This window comes from Orcinus orca, chromosome 11 (assembly GCF_937001465.1).
Source record: "Orcinus orca chromosome 11, mOrcOrc1.1, whole genome shotgun sequence".
Taxonomy (NCBI): domain Eukaryota; kingdom Metazoa; phylum Chordata; class Mammalia; order Artiodactyla; family Delphinidae; genus Orcinus; species Orcinus orca.
The window spans coordinates 52,797,788-52,818,085 of NC_064569.1; the positions used below are offsets into that span (position 1 = coordinate 52,797,788).

The 20,298-nt window shown below is 41.5% G+C and overlaps 1 protein-coding gene across 7 annotated transcripts in view; it reads left to right on the forward strand.

Annotated features, from left to right (window-relative positions):
- Positions 1–20,298, forward strand: part of IRAK3 (interleukin 1 receptor associated kinase 3) — a 78,096-nt gene that overhangs the window by 43,356 nt on the left and 14,442 nt on the right. For all 7 annotated transcript variants that reach the window (XR_004486938.2, XR_004486940.2, XR_007469969.1 and 4 more), the window contains 6 exons: positions 614–678; positions 4,339–4,453; positions 5,125–5,243; positions 18,117–18,315; positions 18,650–18,712; positions 18,805–18,969. Coding sequence is in view for 4 of the 7 variants with exons in the window: in XM_033440565.2 (XP_033296456.1) it covers positions 614–678; positions 4,339–4,453; positions 5,125–5,243; positions 18,117–18,315; positions 18,650–18,712; positions 18,805–18,969 (726 nt within the window). In the remaining 3 variants the exon portion in view is untranslated. The remainder of the gene's footprint in view (positions 1–613; positions 679–4,338; positions 4,454–5,124; positions 5,244–18,116; positions 18,316–18,649; positions 18,713–18,804; positions 18,970–20,298) is intronic.

Sequence of the window (20,298 nt, forward strand, 5' to 3'; positions counted from 1 at the left end):
CAGGTGTATGAAGCCATCGAGAACAGTGGAGGTGCTCCATACAATATCATTGAATTCATTAATTTATTCATATGTCGGGCACTCTGCTAGCTTCTGAATCTTCTTTGAAGTAAGGAGTTATATGTTTCATTTTCCTAGTGGGCCCATTTTTTCAAAATTAGTACAAAGGTAACCTTGAACCAACAGCCAAATGACCCAAATCATAAATGCCAAATTATTGAAATCAATTCTAATCAGAATACAACTATCACAACCAGGATTCTTTGAGATCAAGTGGGGAGTTTCTGTCATGGGATTTTCTTTGAATACATATTTTTGAATTCATGTAAATGTGTACAAAATATGGTGCAAGGGTTTGAATATAAAATAGAGCAGTATGATACATTTCATGAAAAACTTCTAATTCAAAAGCAGTGGTTCTAAATCTGTTTTGGGGTTAATGGATTTTTAAAAGTCTGATGCAAGCTAAGGATCCTCTCCCCAGAAAAATGTTCATATGCATTTATGCCATAAAGTATCTAATTTCAGGGAGACTATAGACCCTAGGTAAGAATCCCAGAAATAGAGAGATCCTTTCCTTATTTTTTTTCTTGTGTTTCTGTATGATATTTAGGGGAAAACAATGCAATGTAAGAAACAATGGAAGAGCTTTTTATCTGAGCTTGAAGTTTTGCTGCTGTGAGTATATTGCTTTGGATTTCTCCACTTGTGCCTGGTTTTCATCTCTGTTCATCTTTGATTCTACAGCACAGAGCTTGGCATGGTTGGCATTTAATAAATGTGGGTTGGATGTTAGAACATCGGGTAAAATTTTGACATCTGCTTTAGTATATTCCTTGGAATACATTTTAAAATAGACCATTTACATAATTCACTTGAACATATTTTAACAAGAAACCGTCACAAGGAAATGGGTTAAATCATGTGTGACTAACATGACTGAATGTAAACTAATTCTTAGAACTTTAGAATTGTATATATTTTACCATTTCCCCCCTTTCTTAGAGACATTCCAGTCAAGAAACTGTTTCATCAATATAGACCTCTTCTGGAAGAAAGTTTTAGGCAAAGAAATCAAGTGCTTTCGATGCGCACATTATTTTCTGGGAATTCATTCATGAACTTGAAAGTCCTTGGAGACAAACTCAAATGACTTCATTTTCATATATATTCATATCTGCAGCTGTGCAACCTGTCTCACTGAAGGCCCCTAACCCTATAGAGTTCAGTCATCACCCTTTACAAACAGAAAATGTTCTTTTCAGATGTTTTCTAAACCAATATATGAATTGGGGGGAGAGAGGTATTATCCTAAATCCTTCTCCATTTATACCCAGGACCAGAAATCAAAATGTTAGAGGCTAAGTATAAACACTTAATATATCATTTACTCAACAAAAAACTAAAACCAAAGTTGTAATAAGGTTTTTATATTTAAACTTTATTTCTTTGCTTATAATAAATAGTAAGTTCAGACAGTTCAAAATTCCAAAAGGGCAAAATTCCAAAATTCCAAAAGGGCAAAATTCCAAAAAAGCCAAGAGATTTTCTTCCACTATTCTCATCCAGCCACCCAGCTGATTTTCCCAAAGGCAACAGAGTTATCAGTTTCCTGTATATCTTTTCAGAGATATTTTATGTACAAGCATATATGTATTTTGTTTCCTTACTTTCCTCTTCTCACACAAGAGGTAGCATGCATACGTTGTTCACTTTGCTCATTTCAGTATTCCACTGTGTGCCGTGCTGTAATGTAATCAACCATTTTCCTACTGATGGACGTTTAGATTTTTCCTAATCTTTTACTTAAGAAAAAAATGCTACAACAAGAAACCTTTTATATATGTTATTTCAGACCTGTTGGAAAACTTATCTAAGTTTTAATATCGCTTAGAAAACTAAGAAAGCTTCACATAAATAAAATTATAGGGTCAAATGGTTGTATATGTTACATGTTACCACATTGTCCTCCAGTAGAAGCTGTACGAATTTACGCTTATACCAGTCGTATGTTAGAGTGCCTGGTTCCCCATATTCTTGATAACATAGCGTTTATTCTTTTAGTTTTTTCTGATGTGCTAAGTGGAAATGGTTTCTTAGTGTAGTTTAAATTTCTTTTTCTATGATGAATGAATCTTTTCATATATTGAGATGTATTTCCTTTTCCATTAAATATCTGTTAATGTTTTTTGCCCATTTTTTTATTAGGCTGTTGGGTTTTTTCTTAATGGTTTGTAAGAGCATTTTATATATTAGAGAAAATTAGCCCTATTTTATGTTACAAGATACAAATACTTTTTTACCACATTTTCATTTGTCTTTGCTTATTCTAGTTTTGGCCATGTGGAAACAGTTTTCATGTAGTTGAATTTAATCTATACTTTCTCTTATGGAGTCTGGGTTTTATATTATAGTTTAAAAGGCCTTCCCCACTGAGAGGTTATAAAAGAATTATGCCATTTTTTCCAAGTACTTTTATATTTTCATTTTTTACATTTGTATATCTGATCCATTTGGATTTATTCTGCTGAGGCATTTATGTATTACTTTAGAGAGAATTAACAACTATGACATTGAATATTCCTGGTGTGCCATCATTATCATTTATATTGCTAATATTTCTTTAGTTTTAGGCCCTATACCAAGTACTTCACATGTGTTAATTCTTTAATCCTCACAACAATCCTGTGAGGTGAGTCCTGCTATTATGCCCATTTTGCAGATGAGGAAACTGAGGCAGAGCGTACTTTTTTTTTTTTTTTAACAAGATCCAGTTTATTTCCTGAATCATACTCAATCTCCCTCTTCTCAGACATTTGCTAGGAAATAGGTCAGAGGCAGGCTTCTCCTCTTAGAACATACTGTCTGGAGTGGGTTTAGGGGAGAAGTGCACAGGCAAACAGGCAATTTCAGTAAGTTAAATAATAAGACAAGCAAGTACAGAGCACTGAGGGAGGAGGAAATGCTAATTTGGGGAGGCGGGTGGGCGGCAGAGAAGGTGTCTTGGAAAAAGTAACGTCTAAGCTGAGACCTGAGGATGAGGTTTTTTTATTTAATATTAAGGGAACTACTTAAGGGATTGTATTATGTGTTTATGTATGTATACTTACACACACCCACACATTGCCTTTCTTGAGGAAGAAGGAATAGAGGGACTCAGAAGGGAGGTATATATATATATATACATACACACACACACAGACACACATGCACACACACACGTGTGTTTTATAGGTAAGTTTTGCTACTGAAGAAATGTGTAATAGGATTTTTTTTTTTTTTTTTTTTTGCGGTACGTGGGCCTCTCACTGCTGTGGCCTCTCCCATTGCGGCGCACAGGCTCCAGACGCTCAGGCTCAGCGGCCATGGCTCACGGGCCCAGCCGCTCCACGGCATGTGGGATCCTCCCGGAACCCATGTCCCCTGCATCGGCAGGCAGACTCTCAACCACTGCACCACCAGGGAAGCCCTATAATAGGATTTTATATATAACACCATTTATGGAAAAATAGCTTTATTTATTTTAATATCACCAGGCATGCCTAAGACATAGGAGGTGTTCCATAAATAATTGTTGAATTGAGCTGAGTTCACAGTATGTGTGGTGAATTTCACGTTTTATATTTCATAGCTGTTACTGGGTTCCATTGGTTTTCACAGTGATGACACATGCCCTCAAGAAATAGAGTTTTTTTAAAAAAGAACCTGAAAAATGTATATGATACTGACACAGAATTCTGGGATTTAAAAATCAGTGATGTGTTTTTCAACATCAAACTTTACTAGTCACATGGATTTCAGGTAATAATACAAGCTTTCTGAAGGCACTGGATGTCTCTTAACTGTGTGACTGGGGCCTAGTACAGCACTTGACATGGTAGCATTCAGTAACGGATGAATGAAAACAGTCTTCCGAACTCTTCTATTTTGGTGATTTTAGTTACACATGTATACCTGAAGCAATGAAATGGATAATTTCAGTTGTATTATCTTTAATAAATAAGTTATATTGGGTTTCATGTTGATAAAAATAAGTTAATATCAAATATTGTTTTCTATTTGTTGTAAAGTTCCCCAAACCCCAAATCTTAAGAACTCTTTACTTTCTTAAGATGTCTGTCTTATATTTGGATATTGGCTAATATCTGTCAGAACGCTTTAGACCAATTTGGAAGGCAAATGTGTCTCATGTGTCCATTGAAATTCCTTCTCTCTTGGCCAAATTTATATTCTGCTTTATACCTATTCCCCAACCCACCCTACCATCCCCCAAACAGTGTTATTCATTTCCTATTTGAATAAACAGTTTGATGGATTTAAAAAATCTTTTGTTTCAAGGTTCCAACATCCAAACATATTGGAGTTGGCTGCATATTTTACAGAGAGTGAGAAGTTTTGCCTGGTTTATCCGTATATGAGAAATGGATCACTTTTTGACAGATTACAGTGTGTAGTAAGTTATATCTATTACTCTGCCTGATACTCTGACCCTCTAAAGCCCTGAGGCAGCTGCTGAAGTACTTGAGCTATTGTGTGTTGTGCAACATGGTGGCCAGAAGAGTTGCTGGGTCCTTACTGCTCATTGATACCATGTCTCAAATGAGTTTACATCAACTACCCTTATTTCTCAGATAATTTTTATTTGCATAACTTTACGCAAAGTACCATTCAGTACAAAGGATAGACATAAAAGTGATAGACACCTTAAAGAGAAGGAACGAGGTTGAATAAATGCCATGGTTTCTCTTTTGTGATGTTTCTGAAAGATAAGTTTTAAAAACTGATTCCAAATTGGTTAAATTTCAATTAAGATGAGAATAAAAACGGATTATTTTCAGTTGCCCACACTATCGTGCCACAATAATTTTAAAATCTTGTTTAATGAACTCTTAAACATCTTATTAGCCATATTTCAATTAAGATAACATTAAAATTATTGGGTATTTCCATTGCCTATAAAGGGGCCTAGAACCAGCGTTGGTAGTAGAGGAAAACCTATTTTGAATTAAAAATCGCTTATGGTAAACTACAGTGTTCATTTACCCCCTCTCGCCACCTCCTCATTAGCGTTTATTGGTTTTTACTCAGAAAATACAACCAAACCAACTACTGTTGTCTTTTCAGGGTGACACAGCCCCACTCTCTTGGCACATTCGAATCAGTATATTGATAGGAACAACCAAAGCCGTTCAGTACTTGCACAACACGGAACCGTGCTCCGTCATCTGTGGCAGTATATCAAGGTAAATTATCCCAGAGCTGTAGGTTACAGCTGAAGGCCCCTTTCATCATCATGGATGAGTCGGACTTCACCCTATTTTCTGTCTATAGTTTCCCTGGTGTGTGCGTGTATGTGTTAAGAAATCTCATTGAAGTATTTAAAATCTTACCACTTAATGAAAACATGTCTACCAGATTTTAAAGGCTGCACTTATATTGCCAGTCGGAGAGTTTGTATTATCTTTGGGAATTATTAATGAACAGTGTAGGATAGACAGTTTTGTGTATTTTATTAATTATACCGCACAGCAAACTGTGAAATGAACCTGTATTCATCTCACTTTTTTAAAAAAGAAACTGAGGTCTCAGGAAAGGTTAAGTGGCTTATACAGGGACTCCTCACAAGATAACAGTGGTGATCAGCAATTTAAATTCTTCCTCCTTGAGTCTCCAGCCTCCTGCCATGCCACTGAGCCCGCTGCCTCCTAGCTGTAGGTACTCACCTGTGACAAGCTGGGCGGCAATCCCAGTGTTCATTCTTGAGACACGTGAGAAAATTAGAAGCGACATCTTCCGTCTTTTTTCTTCTTCAGCAGACGTAAAGAATCATTCAGACAGAGTATACCCTGTAGCAAACCCCCCCACCGCACCCCCACCCCGCTGTGCATTTTTCCTGTGTGCCCTTCATCATGAACCTGTCTCAAAGTAGGTAAATACACCTTTGCTGAATAGCAGAGGAGACTGAATTTAAAAGGCTCTGCCTCTTATGAACCATCACCTAGTATCTTGGGAAAAGCTTTAAGTGCGCCTTCAAGTTGAACCGAAGAGGAACTGATTGCTTACTTTGTTTTTCTGGTGAAGTGAATTTCATATAAAAAGACTCTAGATTTTGTTTTGTCCTGGGGGAGTGGTGGGGGTAGGGTGGAGGGGACACAACCCGCAGGCAATCTGCTCCTGTCGCAGTGTGGCAGTTCATCAACTGCCCGTGGAATCAGTGTAAAATTTGTGCGCCCTCATGGGGCCTGGGACAGAGATGGACAGTGAAAGTCTCAGCGGTCGGTGGAACCAACCCCTAGTTCCACCTAGTGGAACCTCCCTCTTCCACTCAGCTCTCAGCCACCTCAGCACTGTAGGTGCTTAAATATATGTTCTAACTGGGTAGATAGATAAATAAATACCTGGAATTTTGCTATACATGTTCTTTCTTTGGTTTAAAGTGGCTTGAACTTTTTTTTTTTTTTTTGGTACGCGGGCCTCTCACTGTTGCGGCCTCTCCCGTTGCGGAGCACAGTCTCCGGACGCGCAGGCTCAATGGCCACGGCTCATGGGCCCAGCCGCCCCGCGGCATGTGGGATCTTCCCGGACCGGGGCACGAACCCGTGTCCCCTGCATCGGCAGGCGGACTCTCAACCACTGCGCCACCAGGGAAGCCCTGAACTTATTTTTAATCCCATGAAGTAATCCATTAATTTTAAACATTTTCCTTTTGTGTGACTGATTCATTACCTCCTTTCCTGAAAGCAGAGCTTGATAGGAAAGAGGGATGAGAAGGGAGACAGTGTGGAGGTCCTGGTACTTGATGGGAGAGGGGGACAGGGAAGGCCACCGACCAGAGCAAAGGGAACATCAGGATCCCGGCTCTGCCTGAGTCACAAGGCTTTCCCACAGCTGACACTGGGCAGGGAGATTTGCATGTGCCCCTCCAGCATGGCTCTCCTGCTTTTAGGTCAGAGCACAGGCTGTGACCCTCATTTCTGCTTTCTCATCATTGGCAAGTGTCTTCAGGCAAGTTCCCAGGAAGTAGGCTCAGAGGCAGAGATTTGCCTGCAGGGGAATTTTTTGAGAATGCTCTCGGGAATAACAAAAGTAAGGGAAGGAAGAGGAAGACAGAATTGGGCAGTTGGAGAAGCTGAGCTGGGATATGGAAGTAGAGGCCTCGGCAGATGCCACGGGGACTGCTGAAGTTGGGGTGGCCCTTAGAAACTATCCCCAAATGAGGCAAGGTGCTTGGGTTTTGGCATCCCTGCATCCAGCCAGCCCTGAGTGGGGCTGTATTGGGGTGAGGCAGCTCCCTTCTCCCACTAGCAATTCCCAGGTTGGGGCTCAGCTGGGAGCCCTCAGCAGCCACGCCTCCCTGTTGGGGACCGAGTGCCTCCCTGGATCGGGAAGGAAGGATGGGGCCACACCACTGCAGCCGCCACAGTTAGGGAGGAAGTCAGCTGCATGGCGCGCTGCAAAATGTGACCAAATGATTTTCTTTTTCTTGTACTTTCCTCCCCACCTTCTTGCCATTCTGTCCTCTTAGTTCAGTATCCACAATCGTTTAAATCAGAGAGCTCCGGTTTAAGAAGCTGGCTTTAAAATGCGATTCTGAGCCAACTGCTTGACTCCTCTACGCCTCAGGTTTTTTCCTCTGCGAAGTGCTAATAAGAGAATAATAGCTTCTACCCCTTAGGGTTAAATGGCAGAAAGTCTATCTGCTGCTTGGCAAAGAGGATGCACTCACTAAATGGTGGCTCCTGTTACAATGGTCAAGAAGCGGTAGGAGTAGCAGAGGCGGAGGCTAAGAGATATTCTGGCCGGTCAGCCTTTTTACTTATCACCCTTTTACTTATTGTCTTGGTCCGTTTGGGCTGCTCTAACAGAAATACTGTAACTTGAGTGGCTTATACACAGTACACGTTTATTTCTCATAGTTCTGGAGGCTGGGAAATCCAAGATCATGGCCCTGGCCGATTCTGTGTCCCGTGAGAGCTCACAGATGGCCGTCTTTTCTCTGGTGGAAGGTGTGAGGGGTCTCTCTGGGGTCTCTTTTATGAGGGCACTAATCCCATTCATGAGGGGAGCCGTTATGACCTAATCACCTCCCAAAGGCCCCACCTCCTAATACCGTCACATTGAGGGTTAGGATTTCAACATAGGAATTTAGGGGGGACACAAATATTCAGTCCATAGCCCTTACCTCTGTCATCAATTTATTGCGTTTGAAAAGTGGACCTACAAACTAAGTTCTCTTTTAATAAAAATCTTTTCTGTGTTAGCACATGTTTATTGAACATTTTGCAAATCACATTCATTTTAGTTCACAAATATTTATGGGACATCTGCTGTGTGCAGAGCATTGTCTTAGACCACAGTGGGGGGAAGACATTGACGATCATAGTCTTGACCTGGAAGCTTCAACCTGGTGATCAGATCGATAGTGAAAACACAGAAAATATATAGTGTGACACTATATATGCCTAGTGTGTGGTTGGTCTGAGAAGGCTAATTCTAATTAGGTAGTTCCAAGCCAAATCTTTGAGGAGATGGTCATTGTCAGTGGATTGGTTGAAAGAAGAGAAGAGAATATTCCTGGTGGAGGCATAATTTATTCAAGGGAACAGAGTAAAGAAATGCTGGGTGTATAATTAAATCAAGACAAGTTAGTTGAGGGACTTCCCTGGTGGTCCAGTGGCCAAGACTCCGCACTCCCAATGCAGGGGACCTGGGTTTGATCCCTGGTCAGGGAACTAGATCCCACGTGCCACAACTAAAGATCCCGCATGCCGCAACTAAGACCCGGCACAGCCAAATAAATAAATAAATAAACACTTAAAAAAAAAAAAAAAAAGACAAGTTGGTTGATTGGAGAGGAAAGGATGAGATTGGAGAATAATGAAAGATAAGACTGGAGAAAAATAAGGAAAATTGTGGGGAGAGGGTTGGATGGAGCTTTGAACACTTCCTAGGCTGAGGACCTGGGTTTGATAAGCTAAGCTCTTACAAGGGGCTCTGAGGCTTCTTCTCTCTGGGGTATAGGTGGGAACAGAAAGGTTCTGAAGTCTCTTAGGTGGTCTCACAATTTAAAAGGAGGCTATATCTTTCCAGCCAGTATCCCAGGTGTTTGTCTGGATGTGCTGAGCTATAAAATCAATTAAATAACACAGAGTGCTCAGCAGGTAATATTGATACGAGTAGCAAAAGAGATCTGATCAGAGAAAGGTAGAATTTCATGGAAGAGGCAGGATTGAGCTGGAAGTGAAGCTAGCAGTGTATTTTATTTTATTTTTTGTTGGTGAAGGGGCTGCTGCGGATTGTTGCCTTTCTGGGTTTTCCAGAGGGTTCAAGGGCTCAAACATAACCATCTATAGATTACACCCACCCAGTCATGTGTCAAGGTGTGGAATTCTGGGGCTCTGGGCATTGATTTGAGAATTGTGGTTTCACAAGGGTTCATCAGTGTGTCCCCGTCTGTTCCAGAGCAATTCAGCCCCCTCCACAGTCACTGCACTCTTGGCCTTTCTGCTGAGCCTGCCGGCAAAGGTGTTAATTAGTGCCAACTATAACAGTAGCCTTTCCCCCCTTCCTTTGGTGATGTGCACACCTGTTCTCTAGAAACTGGAATGAGAACAGCTCATTTCATTCAGGGCACTGAACATCTGTCAGATGGTAATGACATTCAGTCCCCTGCAGTCTTGACCAAACGTGAATTGGCTGACCTAGATCACCCTCCTGAATCTCTTTTATTTTTATATTTTTAACATCTTTATTGGGTTATAATTGCTTTACAACGGTGTGTTAGTTTCTGCTTTATAACAAAGTGAATCAGTTATACATATACATATGTTCCCATATCTCTTCCCTCTTGCTGAATCTCTTTTAAATGAATCCTTTACTCCATTCTAAATTTGGGCCTCCCCGATTCTTGGTCCCACTGTATACAGCCTTGTGCTTTCAGGGACGTCTGAAATCCCTACTATTTGGCCTTTGTCATATTAATTTTCTAATTCTTTGCGAGGAAAGGCAGCTTCTTGAAGAGATGTCATTTTATGGCACAGCCCTGATAATTGGCTCAAAAAAGGGCATCTCAGTATGTGTTAAAACAGTGACCTTTTCTGTGAGTAAGTCAGGGCCCTGTTTTTGTTGAAGTGAGAAATGGAAAACCTTTCTTTTCTTTTCTGCACTTGGGCCTCAGACTGATGAATCACCGAAGAGTTATCATGCATCATTTGACATTATTAAATATTGTTATTAATAGTATGAAATAACATACAGTGTACGTAAAGTGACAGTGCAAAACGCCAAATTGAAATAGTAAGCAGTACACAATTACAACCTTGTAGAACTACAACTTCAGGAATTAAAAAAAAAGATTAGAAGTGGAGCGTACCAAAATATCACTAAGGCTTTAATTAGATGCAGAGACTATGGCTTTTCATTTACTGGCTTATTTTTTACTTCTACTTGATATTAAATTCTTATTTAAGGATTATGTCTACTCTTATAATAAAAATAAAATTTATTAGAAAAATAATAACTCAGCATCAGACCTTTCTGTCTCAAACCAGGGAATCAGAAATTTCAAGAAGGGGTCTCTAGTTGCTGAATGATATCCCAAAGTTTCTTTTCATTCTCTGTAATTAATTCTGTCTGCAAAGAAGCTTGATAATCTCACACCTTCGTCGTTTTAAAAATAGTTTAAAAAATGAAGATTGTAAGGTCATCCTTCAGCAGCCTGGCGCCCAAAGTGTGAGCAGCACCTTCTGTCTGGGCAACACGAAATGCTGTCACGGGGGTGACGTGGAAAGAGCACAGGAAGTCTCGGTTCGAGTCCAGGCCCTGGCCCCCACTCTCAGGCCACAGTTTTCTCACTTGTACATCAGAGCCAAGTGGGATAATCTCGAGTTGGACCTCTTCTTGCTTTCAAATTCTGTGCCATTTCACCTGCTTGTTTTTGTACTGTGCTCTGTACTCACAAATCTAGGGGTTGTGGCTGGAGAATGACATGACATCACATTTTCTTAGATCTTGGCCAAGCTTTCCCCTGATCAGCTCCCGAGTGAGGATGAGCTCAGATATGTTTCAGGAGGCACCTCCAGACACCTGCTCACCCTAGAGCAGGTTAGGGAGAGCTCTGACTTGCCTGTTTTCCAGAAACACCCCTCCCCAGTCTTTTCCCTGTCCTTCCCCCTTTCCAGCACCCACCCCAGTGTTCTCATTGCTGCCCCTGTCTCTTGTCACTGCCTAAGGGTGTGGCCTTTGGGGTCTCAGTACAAACGCCAGCTTTACTACTTTCCAGCAGCGTGATCGTGGGTAAATTACTCAATTCCTTGAGGCTCAGTCTCCTTATATGGAACTAGAACCACTGTACTTCTTCCCAGGGTTGTGAGGATGAAATAAGATTATCTCTGTGAAGCACAGGGTTTGGCAGTGAGTTTAGTTCCTCCCACCTAATGGAGACTCAGGTATCTCATCTGACCTGTCCTTGGACCCCTGCACAGCACATTGTTAGACCTCTCTTTGGGCGCAGCTCTAATGATTGGAACTTCCTCTGCGCTGCACCAAAATGTGACTCGTCCATTAGCCGTTATCTTGGCACCGGAATGATCTATATACAACTAAAGAGAAGAAGGGATGAAATTCATTTCCTTTCTGCCTTGTAATCAACAGTTTCTTGATCTTTTACGAATAGCTGAATCAAAAGATGTTTCTTTCAGTTAACTATAGTAAATCGAGAGAACACTGAACAGGGAAGTAGGAGGGCTAGGCTTTAGTGTAAGCTATTTTGCATAGAATGAGTCATTTCAACCAGCTGGGCCTCATTTACCTCATCTGAAAACAAGTGGTTATACTTTTAGCAGCGCTGACAAATCTGTTTCGTCTCACATTCCATCTTTGATTGGTTGGTAATGACTTCCCGTGTGCCTTGTCGAAAGGGAATCTGGGGTGGGTGGCTCTGAACTCAGTTAGTGATGTCTGCCAAGAATGTGGGAGGATGTTTTGGCCACATTTGGGCCACATACCTGCCCTATGCCCAGTAGTCTAAGGCTGCTTACGGTTTCAAATTCTCTTAATTTACAAACTGATTATATGATCAGATGTTTACGTGGTATCTTCTATAGATTCAGCATTATGCTTCTGTAAACAGCAGAAGCTGGTCTCGGAGGGAGTGCCAAATCGAAGAGGGCAGGGTGTACAGTAGGAACTTGGAGAAAGGAGGGCCGCTGGAGTTCAGAGCAGTCGAGTGGAATCTCCATGGAGGAGGTGAATCAAGCCGCATAGTGGATTTGGATGACAATAAGTGGGAGGGAGTACTTTGCAGGTAAGGGGAGCAGCATAAAGAAGGCCCCCAGACAGCAGTAAGCCCAGTCTATCCTGACTGCGCTGCTAAGCGTCAGTACCTTCAGCGTGGCTGATAGGCTGCAGACGTATTAGGGAACTCAGTGAAAGCCAGGGGACTGAGTTTACGCATCATTTGGTCTTATCAAGTTCGTTGGTGTGACAGAGGAGAAAGCTGAGACTTCCAGAGGTTAGTAACCTGCCTCAATCACATATCTGTAGATGGGTTGAGGAGGTGGGTTCCACGCTTGTGTGGGTCCAACAGTCATGCTCTTATTAGGTAATTAAGCCTTTCTAGCCGGGACTCCTGGGAGCATGTCGGCTTCATCAGCAGAGGCAGGGAAATGGGACAGGAGAGGAGAACATAATTAGTATGTGCAAATTTGGAAATGTTGACCTTGGACTCCTAGTGAAGACGGCAGCAGGCAGCCGACTTTGCGGGGGAGATTAGGCCTGGTGGTCTGCATTCGGAATCTTCGCCTTGTGCAAGCAGAGAGGGAGAGTAAATGGTCTTTGAAGGAAGACACTGTCAAGGACACAGCTGCAGAACACCAAGGATGAAGCCGAGACCATATTTCAAAGGTATTTTCAAGAAGTCTGCTGGTTTAGTTACCCCCAAAATGTCTTAGTAATTTGAACTCTGCAAAGAGAATGTTATAAAAACAAAATCCATTTCCAGATGGTGGAATTTGAGGAGGAAAAGTATTGAAAGAAAAGAATTCTAAAGAGTTGAAGTCTCTGTTCTTGGCGAAAGACCCTCACATTTTTATTGGGGAAAACGAAGAAGTTTTTGAATTACGGGATCACATAAAAGCATCTGAAGGCAGTAAACCTTCTTGTTATTTCCATCTTATTCCTTAGCGAGCTTAACTGTTTTCACATTTATGAATGATTTTAAATTGAAATGCATTTTACCCCCGGCATTTTTCATCCCAGACATTCATTCTTGTTAATGTTGCCAAAGTGAGGAGATAATCTTGGGGAACATTTCTAATGTTTCCTACAATATCATGTTCTCTTATGGTATGGCCGTGTGTCTCCTGCCAAGTGAAACAGCCTTTCATACAAGGGAGGTGGTCTAGGAAAGAAAGGAAGGAAGAAGCCCTCTGCTTAAAAATGAATTTTTTTAAAACGGACATTGATCAAATATATATGGCCTAGTAAGTGCGTAGGGAATTTCCTTTGTGAGGGACTAGAAAGACTGAGTAGTTGGGAAGGAGGGTGGGCAGCCACACACGGGCTCCTTCATTGTGACTGTGTCACCCTTGCCCATGGGCCCAAGCTCCTCCTGCCTTTACCGCAAGACCTGATGTGAGTGGCGAGGCCACTGGGCTCCAGCTCAGCGTTCAGCAGGGACCGAAAATGCAGGGAATGCAAATGTTTGTTTGATTGATGGTTTAATTAACCAGTCTCCTCCCTGTCTGACGTCACCCCCCCTCCCCCGCCAAAAAAAACCTACTTTTGTTTTTCAGAGACATTTTAGATACAGCAATTCTTTTTCTTCAGATTTTTCCTATTTCCCCCCTGGTGCCTGCCTTCTTCTAAAATATCCAAATATGTTCATTTTTTCTAAGGAATGCCAAAACAAATATTACGTAAATTAAAATTTTCCCTATTAATTTTACTTACCACTATTGTCTCTAAACCCCAGTGTTCATTTATTTATATACAGGAATGCATACATGCATGCGCACATACATACCAAACAATATGTATATTTTTCTCTCCATGGTCTTAAACTATCTGGGAATATTAGTTTAGTCAGGTTCTTCCAGAAGTTCTCTGGAACTATTTTGAAACACAACTGATGCCTGGAAACTGATTAACCCAAGGGTGTTCAGATCTCCAGGGTTATCCTGCAACCCTCTGTACCCTTGTTACATCAAATTGGTGTCCTTGAACTTCTAGAGACACCTAACCAAGTTCTGTAGGATTTTAAGGTAAGGTGGTGGGTATAGGCTGGACAGTGGCCAGACTACATCCTTGAAAGCATGTTTCGAGGCTCTCCCTGTGCATCAGGCACTCTGCTTATGTTTTCTCATTTAGGCCTTGTAACAATCCTGTGAAGTAAGCATCATCAGATCTTTTTACCTACAAGGAAGTTGAGGCTTAGGGAAGTTGCGCTAGTTTGGTCAGAGACGAAATTTCACATTTAAAGGAGGAAGACCCCTTATCATCTGGGCCTAGGACTCACAAGACACCAATAAAGCAAGAACAAGCCATAATACTGTCTCTGAGTGCTGCCTAGGTCAATGGGAAAGAAAGGGAAAGCTGTATAATCCAAGAGGGGCATTAAGGGTTTCAGCTTCGCATCATTTGAGGCCAGATACACTGCATGCTGAAGTGGGAGAGGGTGTGTATGCCTTTTTCCAGTAATCTGCAGGTTGTCGGAGAAACTGGGTCTTCCCTCATCTGGTGAGGGGTGTCTTAGTGTTGCAACAGCAGTGACACAGACAGCAAGCTGTCCTGTTGCCTCAGGCTGTCATGGAGAGCCAGTTGGGTGCTCTTTATCTCTGGGGCCAATTAAGTGAAGTCTAGACTTTTCCTGAGAGTTGCCAGGTATTCAGGGACTGGGCTACTGAGCACAGACAACTCCCCCTAAAATCAAAATATAGATACAGATTTTTAAAAACCAGTCATGCGCTTACATGTCAGACATATTTGCACTTAAATTCAGATCCTGCGTTACAGTCTAGGTGTATCATCTTGCTTTATATTTAAGGCCCAAGGGCTTCAGCTTTAAATTAGGAGACAACGTGAGCCGAAGGTACCCAAAAAGAGTTGTCCCAGAGACCCCTAGCAATAGAGAGATGAAGTAACATCCCCAGAATCAGAATACAAATTCACCACTTTGTGTGGGATTTTCCCCATCACCTTAATGTACCACTACTAGTCCTTCTGCTAGAAGAGGTATCTAGAGAGGTGGTGGTCTCTCTGCTACAGTAAGTAGCCTTGTGGGAGAGAAGAGAAGAAATAGGTGGTAGAAGCACTAAATTGAAGGCGTGGGCCATTGGATGTTTCTCATCTGTTTGTTGCATTCTGTTGTTACATGATTTTAGTTATTTTATGTTGTCTTTGTTTTGTTAGTCTGTTTTTACTCCTGTAGGGTGAACACATTCAGTTGACCTGCAAGGTAGCTGAAGGCACCTTATGTTTGAACATTCTATTTGAGGTTGAAGGAGGGGAAAGAATTCAGGTACAGTTGATTGTTGAAGGGCCTTTTGCAGTTCCCACTTTCCTAAAAGAGAACATCCTTCTTCCTCAGCTACCATTAACCTTTATTTAGAACAGAGTAAATCACTGGACTCAAAATTTATGTTGTACACTAAAGTCTGCTGGTAAACAATTTGTCTTTACACTTTCATTATTCAAAGTGTAAATGCAGTGCCCTGGAACAATTTCACATTCTTATTGATGGCTTCTCACTGACCCAAAGTCCTCTGTGTAACCCAAAGTCCTTTATTGTGTAACGCTGTGTAACGCTGTGTAACACTGTGGTTACTCAGCTCACCTCTGCCTCTTACAGAAGCATGAGTCACCAGTTGCTGAAAACTTCCCCAGTTTTTCTGAGGATCAAATAATGGGTTAGATTATGAGTGGTGGTGTTTCTTTTTTTTTTCCTTTTGTACTTAGAAAAGACGTATTCTTCAGGGATTCCGTTTCACCAGTTCAGCTTTTTGCATTCTCTTTTAAGTTATGGTTTTATACCATTCTTAAGGCTAGGGTGAAGGAAGAAGAGGATGAGACGTTTGACCTTGAAGATCTGGCATTCAGATCTTTGCTGTCCTCCTCTTATGCTGAAATAAAGTGGGGTGGGGGGCAGTGGTAGGGCAGGGGGGCAGAAGAGAGCCAGGCTCTCAGGGGGGCAGAAGCTTGGGTCCTGGTAATGAGAGTTAATGAAACTCTCTGCCCACCTCACCTCACTTGCCAGGCACACCTGGCAAACTCCTGCATTAAATACCCCGGGACTCTGAAATGATCAGGGCATCTCTGGAAGCCCCAGCCTTGATCTGAGCAAGTGAAGAGTACACCTATGGAAGAAGTCATTAAGAGCTAAATGTCTATTCTTATCTAGAGCTGGGTTGAAGGTAGGATCTGGCTCTAATGTATTCCCCATATTCAGAGGTTCAGGATAGCTACCACTGTTCTCCAACTGAGAAAGTGGAAGACCAGGTAAGGAGTAACATAGATGGTGCTGTGTGAGACCCCATCTGGCCTCAGAAACTGCCAGGTTTGAAATATCTGGGGAGAAAAGACCAGGCAAGGAGAATAATGAGGACTGTGCTTACTGATACAAGTCTAGAGAGCCAGGCCTTCTCTGACTTTCTCCTTGTAGGTACAAGGATCACGCAACAGGTAAAGGCCCTCAGCTTATGGACAAGGTGGGCTCTTTGGACCTTGAAACTCTCCTGCCACCTTTAGAGGAGGGAGAGTGAAATAAAGTTTAGAGCACATCTTTCTCTATCCTTAAAGGGCCTTGGGGAGTCCCATCATTTTGTCTGTTGTCAACTCAGTCCTAGACAAAGTCTGGACTAGAATTCTCAAGACATTAGCATCAAGTCCTCTAAATAGAACTAGGACTCAATACTCTGAATCATAATAAGACCTGTAGTTTAGAACTAGGGTCTGCCTGTGGGCCTACTTGTATAGGGACAGCAAGAATTTCTTTCATAAGATCCAATATTTGTTCTAGACTAAGAATTTCTTCTTCTTATCCTATAGCTATTACCACTTTTACTACAAATATCCCATGTGGCATTTTGGATGGGCAGGCCTACTGTTGGAAGCTTTGGTTTCAGGGGACAAAAAGCAAGCTCTAGATAGCCCTAAGTAAAGTGGAAAAGTAGATGGCTTTCTCACGATCCACCCACTTCTTTTATCAATATCCATCTGCTGTCTTATGAGGGGTTGCTAATCTTCATCTCAGCTACCAGTATTGAGCATTACTGTATGCCAGGCTATTTATATGCCCCATATCAGTTCTGTGAGTTCTATTTTTTTCCTCATTTCACATGTGAGGAAAGATGACATTGAGGCTTACAGGGTGATGTAACCCACCGGCAGTCACAGAGCCAGGAAGAGGCAGAGCTGGGACTTGCTCCCAGGCGTGTGCCCTGTGAAAAGCTTATCATTTCCCACCCCTGCTAAGACCACCCTTCAAAGATAAAAGGATCTGCTGCTTATTCTCAGCTAAGATGTTAAGTGACTATTGAGGTGTTTATGTGCCAAGCAGCTAAAACTGACTCTGAGCACTTTGCCTCTGCAGATATTTATATTTTAAAAAAGACTCAAAGACAAAAAGTCCATAGAGGTGGAACAACGGAATAGTGTTATTAGGAAGGCAGGGGCTACCGAAGATTCCTCAAATCACTGCAGAGCAGCAGCTCTAAGCCGGGCATTCCACAACACAGCCCTGTGCATGTCAGACACTTAATTACAATCTGATTAAAACTCAGTTAATGTTCTCATTACATGCATGTAAGAAGAACACAAGGAAAGCTGCTTTGGTTAACTTTAGTTTCTCCTGTTGACAAAGCATCAGCTTTAGCCACCAACTCCATACATGTGCCTGGAAATTTGAAACGCCTGCTGTTCCTAGGTCAGGATTTTGGTTTAGGTTTTATACAACACTTGGATTTATACTTTAAGAAAAATGAGAAAATGTCCTTTAAAAAGTTCATGGAAAATAACATATGGCTTTACTTGGAATTGATAAGATATAATGGTGAGCTTCTCCTGTTTTTGAAATACCTTTATGATGTTTTTGTCTTGTTTGCCCTTGATCACAATTTCAGTGCAAACATACTTCTGGATGATCAGTTTCAACCCAAACTAACTGATTTTGCCATGGCACACATCCGACCCCACCTAGAACCTCAGAGCTCTGTCCTAAGCATGACCAGCAGCAGCAGTAAGCATTTGTGGTACTTGCCAGAAGAGTATATCAGACAGGGCAAACTTTCTGTTAAAACAGACGTCTACAGCTTTGGAATTGTAAGTACCGACTACCAGTTAACAAAGTAGAAGAGTTTGTTGCCAAGAATACACTAAATTCCAAGAATTATTTTAAAGGCTTTAGCTTTTAGACCTATTGATTTTCTGTTACTCATTGTCTTATACATTAATTTTGTATAATCAATCAAGTAGTGAAATGTAAAGTCATTAATTAGAATGAACTGTATTCAGCATTGAGGTTAATAGTCATGACTAATTATGTGTATATATTTAATATTTGTAATATTTTAATAATATTTATAATAATTTAGTAATTATTACTATGTGTATAATATTAATATTAGGTAGTTGACTTTCTATATGTTCCTTGTAGGTAATAATGGAAGTTCTGACAGGTTGTAAAGTGGTGTTAGATGAGCCAAAGCATATCCAGCTGGTAAGAATTGTCTTCATCTCTGCCTATTTCTTGGTCACTTTTTGGATAGATTCTGAGTTCTCAGTGATGAGTTTGTCTCCTTTTCTTCCTAGAGGGATCTCCTTATAGAATTGCTGGAGAAGAGAGGCCTCGATTCATGTATCTCATTTCTAGATAAGAAAGTACATCCCTGTCCTCGGAATTTTTCCGCCAAGCTGTTCTTTTTGGCAGGCCAGTGTGCTGCAACACGGGCAAAATTAAGACCCTCGATGGATGAAGTACGTATACCCATGGTTTTATTAAAAACTGAGTCCATGGAACCATGGAAAATCTAAATTGGATAAATTGTGTATCTATGTGAATATCAATGAGACAAATGCAGCTCTCAACAGAGAATTCTCACCTAATAGATAGCTTTTCCAGATCAGAAAGTCACATCGTTTGGTACTCTGAAAGAGGGTATTACTGGGTGGGACCAGGGCAACCACAAAAAATTTAATGAAAAGACATGTGACTAATTTGGAGAGAATATTTTATTCAACGTTCGTGAAGAGATCCGGTCCATTAAGAATGAAGCATACGGGAATTCCCTGGTGGTCCAGTGGTTAGGACTCAGCGCTTTCACTGCCAGGGCCTGGGTTCAAACCCTGGTTGGGGAACTAAGATTCCACATGCTGCGTGGTGTGGCCAAATTTTTTAAAAAATGCATCGTGTATTTCCCTTATTGATTTTTTAATTTACTCATCTGTCCATCAATTTAATCATCTAGACATTTATTTGTTTACAATAAACAAATATTTAGTACCTGCTTTGCACGTACCAGACTTTGGACTAGGTGCTGGTGATACAACAGTGATCAAGCTACTGAATTGCTGCCCTTCAGCTCACAGTTCAAAGGGAGAGTCAGATCTATAAACATGAAGTTTCGGTACCAGAAGATAAGCATGATGATAGATGGGAGCGTAGAGTCAGAATACGTCCCAGCCTATGAAGTCAAGGAAGCTTCTTGATGGAGGTGATAGCTGAGCTATGATCTGAAGAACAGGTTGGATTTAGGTATTAAAGATGGAAGGACATTCCAGGGAGAGAATCTACACCTGCAAAGGCTCAGAGGTGCAGTGGATTCCTTGGCACCAAGACTGCAGATTGTCTAGCACCATGGAAGTGGGATGGTGGAGAGCAAAAGCTGGACGTGTTTAAAATAATAGGAGGTTCCAGGTGATCGAGGGACGTGAATTCCATTCTAGGAATTTGGATTCCATCCTAAGTCTATTGTAGAGCCATGGAAGGGTTTTAAACAAGGAGTTGACATAATCAGAATATAAAGACCATTGGCCTGGGAGTCAGGAGAGCTGTGTTCTAGGCCTGACACCACAAGTAAGAGCTGTGTGGCCTGCGATCTTGGGCCCAGAAAGGAGCTTTGAGATATATAGTGGAGGGAACGTGAAATTGGGAGCCGGAAGACGTGGGGTCAGGCAACAGGTCTGCTCCTTACTGGCTAGCGATAGTGATTCCCTTTTCTGAGCCTCAGCCTTTTCATCTATAAAGTGAGGATATTAACGTTTGTGCAGGTTAAATGAGGTGATGTGTGTGAAAACACTTTGTAA